Below are 16,571 nucleotides of genomic sequence, written 5' to 3'. Positions count from 1 at the left end.
GAGCAAATATTGTTGGGGAGGTGGAAATACCTACTGGTACTTTGCAGGGTGTGAAACAGGAGCAACAGGAACCCACAAGGGCATAGCAGACTGGCATGGAAAAAAAATGGGCAGAGTTGTATTCATTGTGTTTGCTGTGGGTTGATAGAGGGGTTTAAAGTGTGGACCAAATGTCACCTCTGGAGCCAAGCTAGAAAGTGGCAGGTACTGATCTTCTGTGAGGGATGCTTTGAGATCCTCTGATGGCATTTATTGCACAAGCATCGAGTGTTAAAAGCCCCTTTGGGCTTTGTAGTCCATTAATTTCTTTGCCATGAGTATATCTTACTAAAGAAAATGTTGTGTACACCAAGGTAGAGTAACCTTTAAAAATGCTCTTCTGAGCTTTAGGATAAAAACCCTTCATGTTTGGTTTGTAGGCACATTCCCAGTAGTGACTTATTTTTTTTATTTATTTTTAAATTAAGCCAATTAATCCCTTCCCACTTATTCCAGTATTTTATCATTTCCAGCCTCTCGAGTCCCTAATGTTTTCAACAAGAGGTCTGAACTGCCAGTTATCTGAAAAAGTAATGTACCAATCAAATGAAAACTGGTGCTTAGAATTTTTTTGAAGAGCAGTCCCTTGTCATTCCTGAGTTCAGACAAAAACAAAGAACATAGTTCAACAGTGAGGCGTTCACTGGAGGCTTCTTACCATAAAAATAGTTATCACTCCTTCTTTTCCTTGGCAATTGAGTCATTGTTTCTTTTAAAAGAGGTTGTCATGATCTCCTCATTACCATTTTTCTTAATATGATAAGTGTAAACTACAAGAAAGCGATCATGTTTGAAAGAATACAGGAGCCCTAAGGAATGTTGCACTAACTGCTTGTGTTCTTTGAAAAGGCTTAGACTGGGAATTTGACTAAATGTATCATTCTGTCTACTTTGCAGCAGCATTGTCGTTTTCTAGCATCTTTCACTTACAACACAAGTTACCCTTCAAAAAGAATGCCATGCTATTGCATCCAGCCTTTGTGTGTCTCCAGCAAAGCGAGATCAACAACTCCTTTTGGTAGTTGCTTGAATATAATAATACATTGCACTTCATACTTTAAAAAAAAAAACAAAAACCAACCAACAACAACAACAACAACAAAAAAAAAAAACAACCCCCCCCCCCCACCATCCTTTGACATGTTTACTCCCGTTCATCTTTGCTTGGTAGCTGGTAGTTGTCAGTGTTTGACACCAGCTGGAGCTGTGTCACTCCAGCGCTGCTTGGAGCTACCCAGGCAGCCATGGCTCTGCTGGGTGGTCTTTTCTTGGGCTTGCTCCAAGTTTGTTCCAAATTGCTCACACAATCCCTGATAAACTATTACTAATGAACACTTTGCTATTCCTTTTGGGCCATCTAGAAGCAGAAAAGACAATGCATGTCATCGTCTGGTTATGTAGAGATCCGATGTTTAAATGCTGGAGCACTGAATTTACAGCATTTCAGTGCTGTGCCTTTTGTGTCCTATTCATTGATTTTCCTGTGGGAAAGAAGTAGTGCTTTGAGACAGGAAGGTTACAGACTTTGCCCTTTTTCAGCCCTGTTTTTAGGAGTTAGTTTGTTTCAATGTAGTTTGCTGTCAGAAGTTTTTAAAAATGCAGACACAGGAGGCTCTGTCAATCTGGTGCACAGTCAGAGCACACTGATTTCAGGCACTGGGACTGCTCTGTGTGGGACCAGGCATCCTCAGCTGTCGTATGTCTTAGTGGCAGTCCCAAGGATTTAACGTTTCCAGCCTCCAACTAGCTTTGTAAGAAAGAACATGCTGGGAAATGAGGAATCAAATGTATGCAACAGTGGGAATCTGTCTACCAGAAATACTCTGAAGCCTCAATACCTTAAAGGAGATCAAAAAAGACCTCAGCATGTTTTGGCTTCAGTTTTCTTTACTGTTTAAGCTGGTTTATTTGGATAAGGCTGACATGCCAAAAAAAGTATATGTTGTATCAAAACATCTTCTATAACATACATCCATTTTTTCTACACCTGTTAGCTTAGCAGGAGTGGATCAAAGGAGAGTGTTGGCATGATTTACAGGACACACAGATGCAGGAACAGACCTGCTTCAAGGTGCAAGTGAGAAAAAGGAAATTCAGACTGAAATGTTTGTTCTTTTCTAAAGGCTAAAATTACTATAATAAATGCCAGGTTGCATGAGAGGGTTTCAGGTGTCTGGTTAGGTCTTTCTGTAAGAGAACAGAATTAAAGGTTTGAGCATGAGAAGCAGCAAGGACTCCACCTCTGTGTTACAGATGAGGACCCACAGTGTATTGTATGGCAGGCATCCTAAGCTTTTTAGCTTTACAAAAGAAACTGAGGTGACAAAATTAGAGGAAACAATCATCAGGCTTTGTATATCCAGGGCTTGCTGAATTCTGATCAAGCTGTGCCTGTGTTATCCATACCTTTTGGACACACCCATTGGATTTTTCAGCCCATAATCTCTATTCCAAATTTTCAGACAATATTCAGAAGTTTTACCACTACCCTAGGCATTGCATAAGACAAAATATGAGACAGTTTGTACCCCACGGAGCATTCATAGTCTCTGAAGTAGGCACTTATGGGAAGATAACTGTGCTTCACAGGGGAAAGTGAGTTCTTCGTGCATGAAGAGAGAAGCAAGTTCTCAACTGAGACACATGGCAGGGAGAGCATCATATAGCCAAGCAAAAGGAATGGTGAAAAAAGCTTTGTAAGGGCAGGTTTCAGCCTTTCTAGGTGTTCACTATGTCTTCAGCCTCAGACTGCTGGTTTAGCAGCATTACAGTGGAGGTGATGAGACTGTGTAAGAGCAGCATCAAAAACAAATGCTACCCTGGCACACCCCCGCAGGAAAACCCTGCTGCAAAACTGCTTGTGTGGTAGGCAGAATAAGAGATTTGGCAGAGTCTTGGTTTGGAAAGCAAAGAAACAGCTTTTGTAAGGACTTCAGTGTGTATTGGACAGCAGTGTGTGGTAGCTTCATTTCTTTGTATTTGATGAGTAACAACTCAGAGTCCAATTTTAATGAAAGCAAATCATGGCTTAAACAAAAGAATTGGGCTTTAAATTTAAATGAGTTGCCTAACTTGGTTTCTTAATTTCCCCTATATGCTGTTTCAGGTAATTAATGCTCCTGTTTTAAGGCCAGAGCTGGTATTTTCTGGCACAAATTAATGCTTTCAAATTCTCATGATTTTTGGACTCAGTTTCATCATATTGTCAGGATGTAAGTTATAAGCTGGTTACATGGGTCTGAAAATTATTGCACAATATACAACTTACACAGTTTCTGTGCTACGCTTACAGAACAAGGGGGTTTGTGGTTTAGCAATCTAATTTTGCCTCATATTGAATTTGGAGATTTTATTTTTTCACTATGCTGCCTTAAGTTGCTTCAGAAATTTAATGCATTTTATAATAAATTCCATTGATAAGGTCTTGTCCTGTAACTATATAACACCCTGTTGTACTTGTATGAAAAACCCATGAATTGATTACATCTGGCAATGTAAAGGAGATGATGTAATGTATTGTATAAATGCACACAGTGGAGTGCCTTAGGGTAGGAGTAGTCTTGTTTTGTAACTGTAAATTATAGTTCTGCTCTCGTCTTGGTGTGAACCCTAAGTTTCAGAGAAGAAAACAGGCAATTCAAGACATGCTTTCTTGCTTGTGAAGCTGAGGATGGATGGAACAAATTACCAGATTCCCTTAAACAAGTGCCAGCAATGAATAGTTTCAAAACACAGTTGCTTATTTGCTTGGAGAATGGGTTTTTTGCCAATGTTTTTTAAATTGCTGAGATGAAATTATATGTTGGTATTAGTAACTTTTGAAAGAATTAGCTTTTTATGACTTATTGTGCCTTTGTTTATACTATACTCTTGCAGTGCCAGGATGTTATGTTGTATTTAACAGTTCAATGCATACTTCCTACCTTGTGGGGCCCTTGTGACAATAAGATGTGCCATCCCTGGGGATGGTTACCAACAAGTATTATTTTGAATAAATAAAATCAGTGGGATATGGCAGTGCATCTCAGTGGGGTTGAGAGGCTGCCAAGAGCAGGAGGCATTGCACTGGACATACTGTCCAAAGCAGGGCTCTGGTTCTGTGTGCTGGGCAACAAAGGCATTAGTTCATTAGTTCAGTTACCAGAGGTACAGCTGGAGGATGCCTTTGACTTCATGAGTTCTAATGTCCATTTTCCACTGAACTCTTAATTCTCTCATCACATAAAACCCATCAAGGAAGCTGTCCCATGTGCTTGCTATAAAGTCCTGCTTCATTTTTTGTCATTTTTTACATTGTGTGATTTTTTCTGCCAGTTATATTCTGTGAAGTCCCCATGTCCTACATGCACTTTACTCATCCTGGGAGTCTAAGCCTGGCAGGAGTAGGGATTCAGATCTCTGTCTCTGTGCAGCTCATCATAATGGTGCTTTATAGTGGGTCCATAGGGGATTGTGCTGCATGCTCCTGAAAATGCTAAGAACACATGAGAAGGTGCTGAAGGGCACAAAACCTGCTTGGTATCGAGCTGAAGGATTGATTGTCCTAGGCAATGTCATACATTCAGGCCAGTTTTTGACCAAATAATCTTCCTGAGGTGGACCCAGAAGAAAACTATCCTGAACCACCTTGGAAAAAAGCATTCACTGTGTTTGACAGAGGAGCCTTGGGGTGAGCTCCTGTATGCACAGCATGGACATTTGGGGCCAGGCCCAGCAGGGAGCTGCATCCTTGCTCAGGGCACACACATTTTTACAGGCTATGCTTTCCTTAGGACTGCAGCAGACTTGTGAAATTGAATCCAGTGTGGGTTCATGTGCTGTGGCTTCATTACTCTCCCCCTGAACAGCCTCTTGAGCTGAGATACCTTCTCACTGTAATGGAGCTTTGTTTTTCTTCACACACACGAGATTGGTTAGAGCAATAAGTGCATCAATCATGATTTACTTTTTTTTTTATTGTCTTGTAAATGCTCTAAGCAAAGAATATGAGTGTTATTAGTTATAAAAGCTACAGTGTGAGGAAAATATATTGAAAAGTTTGAGATATACAGGAGTCATAGAGTACTGAGAAACTCAACAGAAAAAGAAAATACCCATATTTCTTTGTGGGTTTCCAAATGCTAACAAAGTAGGAAAGGAAAACATATGCCATAAAATTTATAGTCAACCACAATTGGCTTCCAAAGCAATTTCTATATTCATTTTCACAGAATATAATTTTTGTCTGTCCCCTTCTTGTTAAAATGGAAAGAAATATTAATTTACCATTGGATGATATGGAATGCATCCTATTCCCTAGCTGGCAAAAGGAACTTATTAGTCATCATTGATAAACCCACAGGTGAACACTGTGGTTTAGGCTGTGGTCATAAAAATGGTTGTTTTTTGTGGAATCAACTCTAGTTTCTCAATAATAAACTCAGGCATGTATGCACTGTATTTCCAATTGTCTTTCAAGCAGTTTTTGAGACAGTAACAAGATAAATTGTAGTATGACAAAGACATTATTGTAGATGCCACCACATTGTTCCTCAAAATATATGTGCTGGCACTGGGCACTCGTAATAAATTTGCTAAAACAATTGCATGAGTAAAAGGTTTTCAGCTTTAACATTCATAGCATGAAAAATAGCTTTCTTTGGAGGCCATCACCGAAGTCTTTTATTTTTTTGTTCCTCTTACACAGAAAAAGGTGGGGTATCCCTTTGATGAGATTTTTTTTAAATGCTGAAACATCATAATCAATGTATATTAATGAATTTATCATGTCCATGTCAAAACCAAAAATGTATCAAAATCCCTTCCTAAGGAAGCCTTTGACCCAGTGTAAAGCAGGCCAGATTACTGGTCAGGGTATTTCCAGCTGCTTGTTCAAATTATGCATTCCTTCATAAGGAATATGAATGAAAACAACCCTTAGGTTTATTGTCTTTGTGTTCCTTTAGGCTTTAGTGTCATTTGCTTGTCATTTCCATGTATAAATATATTTCAGTATATCCATTCTTTCCTTAGCCTTTCCTCCAAAGCTGAAACAGGCTGAGCTGGTTTTTAATTCAGCGTGCGTCTCACACAGAAAGTGTGGCTGCCCCTCATGCATTACTGGCTTCCCACCAGAGAGAGTTTGATCAGTTTTGTATAAATGCAGAAACCAGAAAGATGCTGTGAAACAAGACAGGCTTTTTACAAAGGTTGCATTGATAAATAGTTAATAAAACATTAACAAATCATTAATAGAGTCTTTAATAAATGGTAAATCACTTGGCTGTATTTATTCCTATCTTTATTCAATCAAGGCAGTAGGTTGCTTAGCACCAGCTGTAACATCAAGTTTGTAATAGCCTTAGAACATCTATTCTTCACATATTATTTTTTTTCTGAATGCAACTTTAACATGCTGTGTCTCCAAAAACTGGAGGAAGTTTAAGACAACAGATTTAGCTAAGATTTAAAAGTACTAAAAGTCAGCTAAGATTTAAAAGAGAGGGTCATTTGACAGAGAATATCACAGGTAAGGTCTCTTTAGCAGCAGTGGCCTCAGACTGAATTTATTGCTAGAGATGTGTGTGGGGCCGGTCCTCCTGCTCCACTGGCTGCCCTCTAATGATGTGGGAAAGTGTTGGTCCTGAGACTGCCTTTGTGGCCACAGAAGAAAAAAAATGGGATTGTTGCTTTGTTTTCTGCCTCTTTGTGGGGGTATCCAAAAGAGAAGCAGTAAGGGTAGGGCTTGGCCAAACCAGTTGTGATCTATCAAAACTACAGAACAAGAAAAGAGCTGGGAAGGGTCTTAGAAATCTCATCATCTCCTACAGATCCCTGTCCCAGTGCAGAAATCAATTCTGCCTAAGCCATGCCTGACTGATGTGTGCTTATCTGTTCTTAGGGGTGTTCTTGCACAGATGGAGTCCATGGAGCCCTCTGAGCAATCTGTTGCAGTGCTACAGGGTCCTTACCATAAAAGAGCTTTCTCTTACCTCTAACTGGAAGTTTTCTGGCTGCAGTTGAAGTTCATATCCTCCATAAAGCTGGAGAACAGATTATTCTCTCTTTTAGGAACAGCTCTTTCTGTAATTAAAGGCTGTTCTCATGTCTCCCCTCAGTTCTCCCAAGGGAAGTAGCATGAGCCCTGTATCTTGGGAGGCTTCAAATTAGATCAGGCTAAGCAGTTCAGAGCACACTAGGAAGGGAAGCTGCCTCAGTAGGAACGCAGAGTACACAATCCTGCTTCTTTCTTTCCATAATGGCCACTCAGAGCCTGGCTCAGTGCTTTTATCTGTACTTTAAAACACGGTACGCTTTCTTTTGAACGAGAAGGAAATGATGGAAAAATGAAATACAGAGACAGGAAATAAATCTTGAAGGCAGCTATTAATTTTAGGGACTGGTTTTGTAAAGCTATTTACCATCTGCCCCATATCCCCTGTAGTCAATTCTCTCTCTACCCTCTTCCTTAAAAACTTGCAAATTTAAATCCTTCCCCAGTCCTCTCCTTCCATTTAAATCATTATTTGGCCTTGTACCTCTGCATCCCTTGGAAGGTTTGCTTGGGGTATTTGTGTTTTGGGTGATTCATTAGATCGTGTCTGCATGTGTCCTTCTTAGTTACTTACCTGAGGGCTTTTATAGCCAAAAAAACCAGACTAAGCTGAAGAGACAAGCATGTCTAGCTCTAATAAATAAAACACATGGAGTCAATTAAAACAATGTTTAAATAATTTTCAGAAAGGAGGATGCTTGATGTTACTACATCAGAAGACCACAGTGACTTTTAAGCCAAGAAAGAGTGCAGGTTTACTTTCTCATTTACTCTTCAGGTCTATAAAAAAATGCATGCTTCTATAGCAGTCATCTACGCACTCCAACAGTTAACATGATTTTGGAATTATTTTAAGTCCAAACCATGTGAAAATAAATCCTAACTCAATTTTGTGGGATTACTTTGTTTCCATTAAACTCCTCTTTAAAGTGTTTCATATGCTTGCTTTTATTATTTTTACTTCCAGGAATTTCTAAATACTTCCAAATTTGGATTGATTAAAGTCTTTTAACTTTTCCTGGAAAAAAACATGAATTTAATTCCCTGTCTATTTTCTCAGGTATTTACAAACTGAGGTGGTTACAGACACGTCTTAATGGGTGTATACACAACACACACCATCTGTGTGGCTCTTTATAGTCTTAACATATTAGAAGGTGAATATATCAGATTTCACAAGCTAAACAAAATAGAGCTTAGCAAGTACTTAAAGATGAGAGACCTCCAGAAGAAATTGGGGCACAAGGAAGAATGTGAAGTCATGTGGATGATTAAACAAATGATATCTTTTCTCCTGATGCTTTAGAGTAACCTGTCTGTGCTGAAGGAATGGAGCAGGAGCGAGCTAAGCAGCCACATCCCCACAAGGTGTGGGGTTGGGATTTTGACCCTTCCCTGGCAACAGTGCAGTGCCATTTGTGCATGTCCTTCTGTAGCTGAGCTCTGTGTGCCTGGAACATGCAGCTCTGTGGTGGTCAGTGTGGGGTTGCTGCCCAGACATTTTTCAGTGACATTTTTCAGATTAATGAACTCAAAACTTTCTCTACCACCACTCAAGGTTCTTTGGTCAGCAGGGCTCTGGCACCTGTCTGTAGGTAGATGTAGGTCTGTTTCTTTAGCTAAATATATACTTTCTCCCTCCTTCCATACACAGTGTTGGTTTATATGGTTTATATGAGCTTTGAATGTTTGTGTTACACATGTGTGATCCTATCTGGAATTTTTTATCCAATAAATTTCATTGTAGTGAGAATTGAAGTGAAATGCTTCCATCTAGTTGGGTTGTACCTTTGTAAGAGGTTTTGGTGCTCATGAGGTCACTCTGTAAACACAGAGATTGGATAGTCCTAACATCAGTGGAGGCAGAATTTCTGACCTTGTAATTGAATTTCCTCAGATAATAGCAGGCTCCTTTTCCCACTGTTTTATATTCACGTGTCCCCTAATAGGGAGATGACTAGGTTTGCTTACACTTCAGCCTGCCAAGTAGGTGGGCAGTGGATACTACATGTGTTTTGACAGGCAATATTCTGAAATGTTTGGTGGCATCACCTCCCCATGAATCCCAGGCTCTCTGTGCATTTTCTGTGTGGGCAGGAAGAGACTGAGATCAGGCCTATAATTGTAGTTCTAGAATATTCTTCATTTCTGCCTTCAGTCAGAATGCCTGGCCCTCTTTTAATTATGTGATATATTCTCTGTTTCATCATTTTGTTATGAAGAGATTTGCCACAAAGCAACCTCCATGGCACAGGGTTTGGCCAAGGCATGCAGGATTTGGATTATATTATTTTATTTGAGTGGTTGTCATGTTACCTACAGAAACTGGTCTGTTTATAAGCTTCATTGTGACTAGCCCTGGGTTTGACCAGTGTGTAATAGCAGCTGGGAAGTGTACTTTACTGCAGTCAGGCCATTGTACATAACATTTCTGAGATTGGATGCTCTTCTGCTCTTTGCCTCCCTTGTCTCAAGAAAGAATTCTTTCTGAGCTTTTAAGTCAAAGAAAAACAACCAAGAAAAAGATGCAACAGAATGCCAGAGAAAACCATTACTGCCTCTCTGGATATTTATTAAATTAAAAACAAAGATAAGCAAGAAAGAAGCGGTGTCTCCATAAAGCACACTCATTAGAAGGGCATTTACAAGCTCTGCCTAAGCCAGCACTTGTGCAGTTCCTTGGTTTTAGTGATTTTCCCCCTTCTCCAATGGGCACAAACCCCAGTGTGCTCCTGTCAGGCTTGCTGGGGAGCAGCTCCCTGCACAGGGAAGGAGTGGGTGTGTGCTGCTCTTCTGCTGGGGCTTGGTAGCCATGGGCACCCAGGTTGTGTCTTTAAAGATAATTGGGACATGAGTGTACAAATGATGAATAAACACACTGAAAGAAAATGGATGGGTTTTGCTTAGATGGTCTGGTAGGCAGGTTTCACTGGATTCACCTGATTTCTCAGTCCCTCATTTTAAAGTGGAATCAGTAGCTCTGGGGCTGTGACATTGCTAATCACAGCAAGAGCCTATGGCCAGTGCCACAAGAAGCTGCTGTGGTGCTGTCCCTGCTCTTTACTTCACCGGCATTTATGCTGCAGGCCCATTCCAGATGTTTCTAGACCTGCCTCTTGTTTCTTTTGCCACTCTGCAGTCTTGAATAGGGCTGCATCTTGCCACCATGCACTCCCCTGCAGGGTTGCATCCAGTGCTGGACAGGAGGGTCCCTTCCTGCCTGGGCTTTGCAGGCAGAACCACCCTGCTCTATTCATACAGCCTGGCAGGCTGACCACAGAGGAGCCAGTTGCCCTTTGATGTATAGATGGTCACAATTTTCAAGAGTAAAACCTGTCCTCACTCTCATTCTGAGTCCTGCCTGTGGAGTTATTTAAGTGTTCATCTGTGACCCAAGGGTGTGAGGTGGTGGGGTGGATTCCTTGAGCAATTGCCTCTCCAGGCTCAGTGGAGCAGATGGGACCATTTTTAGCTCTCTTTCTTCTCTACGTATATGAATTTGTTTTCTAATCTTTTTCTTTTTTCCCTAGGAGATGACCCATTCCTGGCCTCCTCCTCTCACTGCTATTCACACTCCGGGCAAGGCTGAGCAGAGCAAGTTTTCTATCCCAAGCAAGGTACAAGTGGGCTGTTACCAGTGACCTGATTAGCATTCTGTTTTGTTCTGTTCTGTTGAGTGATCTTTGCTGGAGAGTTTATTTTTGTAATTGGTCCCACTTAAAAAAAATTCTGATACTATTTTTAGTTGGAAATTCCCAATCAGACTGTTGCTACTAGTAGAACTGGTTATTTAAAGCTGCAGAAGACCCAGTGGAAGCAAAGTGAACTTTTTATCTCTATTGTTATGGGAGTCTTTCTATATCAAGTAAAATATATTTTGTTTGGTTTTCTTCCATTATTAATTGTGCAATGAAAAGGTTTGAAATGGACATTTTTTCTCACTTGCTGATTGATTGCATGGTGAGGTTTGGCTGCATAGTCAAGTTATGGTGACTGAAAGATCACCATGTGAAGAGCATGATGGCATGTGTCTGTGTCACACCCCAGAGGGAGGCACAGAGTCCAGGCACAGCTGCCTAGAGAGTGCCTCTTGCTCATGTAATCCACACTGAGTTGTTAAATTCAATGATCTGAAGATGCTCTTGGCCCACATTGCTTTGTTGCCTTCTGGCTGTGATTCCAGTAGCACTGCTAGAAATCAGGCTCATTCATACCTGGGACAGGTTCTGCCAGAGGTATCCTGTGCTGGGACTTGAAAACCTGAGCTGATGATGTTTGGGGAAGAAGAGAACTTCCCCAGGGTGGGAAATTTATACCATTCTGTCATGGAGCTACATAAAAGTTTCTTTCCAATGGCAGGATCTTGAAAAATATCTTATTAAACTGGTACTGCTTAACATTTTAGCTCAAGCAATCATATCCTGATTTAGAAGCTGGAATGTGATTTTGCTCTTACTGATTTCCCCTGTCTGAAATATAGCCACCATACTTAGTTGGAAAAAATTAAATTAGCAATATCTGTGGCTTCTTAAACAAAACCCAAGCCAGTGCCCAGAATGTCTTATTTTAATGGAATGTGATTGTTACTGCCCTAGCACTGCCACTTTCACTGCACTTTCCTGCAGGACTCAAAGCAGTTTCTGAAGGGCTCATCAGAAACAGACCACTAAATTAAGAGAAGATATAAATTAAAAAAAAAAAAAAAAAAAAAAAACAACAAAAAAAAAAAAAAAAAAAAAAAAAAAAACAAAAAAAACAAAACAACAAAACAACAAAACAAAACAGCTTCCAGCAGGTAAAAACCTGTATTGACACAATTCACCTTAAAGGGTTCAACTGACACTATCTCCATTGGTAGCAGTATAAGCAGAGGTTCAGAGAAGCTAAGATTTTGGATTTGCTTTTCTGTTTCTATCAATTTGGCTTTGAACTTTGAAGATCCACATCAAAGTTAATTTCTGGGCACATTAAATGTTGATCCTAAAATTCTTGACCATATCACTTCAATACAAAATATAAATTAGATTTTTTTTGAGCTAGCATTGCAGGAAATAGGCAAGCACATAAATGTTTTCATGTTTGCTAGTCTTACTTTAGAAAATACAACAGAAATGTCTCTGGAGAACATCACTTTAAATCAATTATGGCTAGCCAAATTATGCATCTAGGACATAATATGGCTAGGTTGTGCAGCCATATAAACTGTTAGAAGTTTTCAATTTAGCTATTAAAATAAAGGTATCCTCATGAGAAACATACATTTAAAAAGTGTGATAAAAGAGGTGGAGCTTATCAAAACAACTTATCCCTTTGACATTCAAATTTAAAGTGCCATGTTTACTCTTAGGGCATTATTTACTTCACAAGGGACTGACTGACAGCACAATATAATATTAGGAACTAATAATGCCCTAAGAGGAAGTGCAATGAGGGCTTTAATGACTTTTACATCCTACAGAACTAACACTTCCAGCAAAGTAGTGCCTGGCTGTAGGATGAGGTTGTAAATAATACCTTAATTTCAACTGATCAAACTCAGCTTGGAAGGAAAGCTGATGACAATCACTGTGGACTACAGAGCTTAGAGAAAAACTAAGCCAGAAAACACTGTGACATTAAAGAAACAGTTATTGTGAACCAACAAGAATCCTGGCATTAGCATGCTTAGTGTTGCAAGCCAGACTCTTTGCTGGTTTTAAGTTGTTGTACTTCCATTGATTGCATTGGATTTGGACCAGTTTCCATCAGGTGAAGATCTACTTCCCATGTCTTTATCAAATCCCATGTGTCACAGTCCAAATAAAAACAGTGACTACCAATAAAAGGTTACTGTAGTTCCAGGCAGTGAGATCAAACAGCAGAAAGGCAATGGCACTGACTTTAATGCATAGCTGCAATCATGCTGTGTTCTAAATTGTACATCCTGCATGGCTCCTGCACACATCCCTGGCCAAGCCTGGGGAAGGCAGGGGCTGCTGTGGGTGTAAATCTGTGAGGTGTCTCCATAAAGGGGGGTGCAGATTTACAGCAGCTGAGGACATGCTCCTGCCTGAGCTCTGAAGGGTCCCTCAGTGGTGCTCTGTCTCCACAGTTAATGCTTTTTTTAAACTAATGTCACTGGTGCTGCCTTAACAATGCTGAGATCCCTTCCCTGTGCCATCCCTTCCCTGTTGGTGTGGTGCCAGTGCCCTTAATCTAGCAAGCCAAGATATATCTTACCTTCTTCATCTTATTTAACTAATGCTGACATTTTGTGTGTTCTTCTTTGTAGGACTCCCAACATCTGACCTCAGGATACAATGTACAAAGTAGGTCTTTATCATCCTAGTCCTAACAGTCAGGGTTGGGTATCTTTTTTTGTCTGCTTAACATCATTAAAACAAAGGCTAAAAAATTAATTTCTGTGGTGCTAAAGCAGATCAGTTCCATTTTTTATTACATGTTATGCATTGTGGCATGTTGTGAAACCGAGTATAATTAGATGGGCTGACAGCTTTGGGTGCATTTTAATTCTACAGTAATCTTTTGACATTTGAAAATGTGTTTCCTTTGTTTGCAGAGTGGAGTGATCCAGCAGGGAAAGTTGCAACTAAGTCAGTGCCACAAAAGTCGTAAGTATTATTATTTCCAGCTTTAAATCTCATTTTAAATTTATCATAAAGCATGAGCTTATTTCTCCAAAGGTAACTAAAACCTAGCTCTGCTCATAATCTTGTCCGGGTGTTCAGGTGTTCTCTGTAGTCCTTAAAAATTAGCCATAAACCAGTTTTATGTTTCCAGTGCTTATTACTGTTTCTTCTTTTTAAGCATTAGCTAACAGAGGTATGTGTGAAAGATGAGTTTATTAAGCAGAAATAATGCTGATTTTAGTTCTACAGCTTGCCAAAATTAAATCACTTTTATGCTTCTCTCATCAGATACTAAGCCTCTTACAATAGAAAATGCAACCCAATGAACAGATGATGCAGGAATTTTTACATTCATACATTGAGAGTAAAACACATCATACAGAATGATTCTGCTAGCTGGTGTTGAAAAGCAGGTCTTGAGTTTCATACACTTTGAAACAGCTGAAAATCACAGATGATCTATAAATGTGACATTTGAAAATTGTGAAAGAACTAATTCTCCATTGTGTTAAACCATTTTTCTTTGGTGCTTCTCTAGTGTAAGGCTGCAGTAGTGTAGCAGTGAGTGGAGAATGAATTGTTTTTTACTTTTATCCCAGGTTCTCTAATTTGCAAACAGGAGTTGAATAGCAACTTAGAACAGTAGGCTATTGTTTTATACTTATGAAAATGTATAGGTCTGATTTCAGTTCAGAGCTGCTGGGTTTTTAGTGTTAAGTGTTCTAAAGTACTGAATGCAGAACTGCACTAGCTTAACTGACAGTTGTGTAAATACAGTATGTTCATTTAAAATTACTTCAGAATTATTCTAGTGGTTGCCCTTAATCTACTAAAGACACAATTTTAAAAATCCCTATAGGGGAAGAAAAATCAATATGGAAATATCTAGGCAAGTTTTAAAAATGAATTTAAATATACTGATTTTTAGTGCAAGTTTGTGTATACAAAAGGGCTTTTTGGAGTTCAGTGATGTGTCTGTGGGGGTACAGGACTAGTGTAGATGTGAGTGCTTAATCTGTTGATGTACTTAGCAGGCTCTGAAGGTCCAGTTCTTTGCTCATAAACTCAAGTCATGGAAATGCTCATTCAAATACAGTTGGTTGAGTAAACCTTCACAAAATTGTGGCTCAGCAAATGATCAAATTTTAAAATTAATTAGGTTTTTTAAGATTAAATGAGAATTGGAGAGGAATGTTAATGATATTTAGATGAATTTGCATGAATAGCATTTATTTCTTAAACTTAGTAACAAATTAATTTTTGCCCTTTGCTGTTTGGCTTCCAGTAATGACTTGGTTTTTTGTGAAGACTCTAGCCAACTCTACCCACAGTTCTTGGTAACAGGATGGGTGCATTCATGTTTCAGAACATCAAAGGGATCCAAATCTAGCATCAAGCACTTTCCATAATAAAAAAAAAATGGAAAAAATATTATTGCATCTTAAAATTATTTTTCTCTAAAAGCAAATGTATTTGGATTCCACTGTGAAAAATATTTTAGTGAGTGTACCATAAAATACAATATTTCAATAGTTTGTAACCAACAGTAATAGACTTGTCAATCATGGTTTATAGTTATAAGCCGAATTTCAAAAGAACAGTGCTTCAGAGCTCAGTGGTATATAGTGCATTTAATGGGACCAAAGCTCTCTATAGGAAGCCTGATATAAAACCCGAAGACACTGAGTACATTTTATGAACCAGTTGTTCTCTGTTCTGCTGCTTGATCTAAAGTTCCAGTACTATCAATCAGATTTCTGCTGCAATGAACTGCCTTCTTACGGTAGGTGATAGATTTTACACATGAGAGATCAGAGCTGCAATAAAGCTACTTTTATTTTTAGCTTCCAAATGAAGATCAGCTAACCCATTACTATCACTTTTTCTCTTTTACTGCAGAAAAATTGTTAAGGCAGCTTCTAAGAATTTCCACAGGGCTTTGGGAGGTTAGAAGGCAGTCCACTGTGAGGCTTGGAATTACGAGGCCAATGTGTTTCTTTAGATCTGTGTGTGCAGTTACCAGCACCTTCATGGGGAATTGCAGCACTTGAGCACATAATGAAATTAAAGCAGGAGTGGGACAGAAAGACGTAATGGTATCAAGGAGAGCTGGATAGTGCAGTCCAAACAAACCCTGAGAGGTAGGCAGCTCCTGCAGTCATTGTGTATTTTAATGATAGAGTGTTTATCAGATTGCAGTTGTATAAAGGAGGATTTAGTCTCTCCAACACTGGTGGGTTTTGGGGATATTGCAGTGTATGAGTGAAATGACAGTCCAGCTTATCCCCAGTAACATTTGTTGCTGTGCTCTCAGCCACACACTATGGTCTCACTGACTTCAAAACTCTATCCCCCACCAATTACATATTTTGTCAATAGGATCTGTCATCCATATTTCAGTTTGATCAAATCTGGCTGAATTTGACTCTGTTCATCTGTATGCTTTGTTAGAGTCCATTTAACCAAGATATGTTTCTAGCTGTAAGCTAACTTTTTTAAGTTCATGTGCAATTTAAGTGAAACTTAAATTATCTTTTCCATTTACATTGGTCCTAGTGACAGTCCTTAAATTCCACTGGCATTGTTAGAGATCCAAAGGAGTTGGTAATAATGTGTTTGGATTCACCATATTGCTGAGTTACACCATGACTACTTGAGGGGTGAATGCAGCACAGAGATACTTTACCTTCATGATGCTGCATCCTGCTCCAGCAGCCAAGCTGTCTGTGTGTCATTGCAGGGTTCAGGTATAGGGACACTGGGGTCATAGAAGATCAGACCAAAGGGATTTATGATTTTTGCAAGATAACCTCTCAGGTGCACACTTCTGGGGGAAAAAGAACTGCAAGGTGGATTAATTTACCAGTGTG

General features: G+C 39.4%; 1 protein-coding gene across 5 annotated transcripts in view; it reads left to right on the top strand.

The window, feature by feature from the left end:
• AFF2 (ALF transcription elongation factor 2) overlaps positions 1–16,571 on the top strand; it is a 323,600-nt gene that overhangs the window by 187,284 nt on the left and 119,745 nt on the right. For all 5 annotated transcript variants that reach the window (XM_058032600.1, XM_058032601.1, XM_058032603.1 and 2 more), the window contains exons 5-7: positions 10,603–10,689; positions 13,344–13,380; positions 13,632–13,683. In XM_058032600.1, the coding sequence (XP_057888583.1) occupies positions 10,603–10,689; positions 13,344–13,380; positions 13,632–13,683 (176 nt within the window). The remainder of the gene's footprint in view (positions 1–10,602; positions 10,690–13,343; positions 13,381–13,631; positions 13,684–16,571) is intronic.

This window comes from Melospiza georgiana, chromosome 12 (genome assembly GCF_028018845.1).
Source record: "Melospiza georgiana isolate bMelGeo1 chromosome 12, bMelGeo1.pri, whole genome shotgun sequence".
In the NCBI taxonomy this organism is placed as follows: domain Eukaryota; kingdom Metazoa; phylum Chordata; class Aves; order Passeriformes; family Passerellidae; genus Melospiza; species Melospiza georgiana.
The sequence above is the reverse complement of the archived record's forward strand: the minus strand, read 5'-3'. Positions and strand labels throughout refer to the sequence as shown.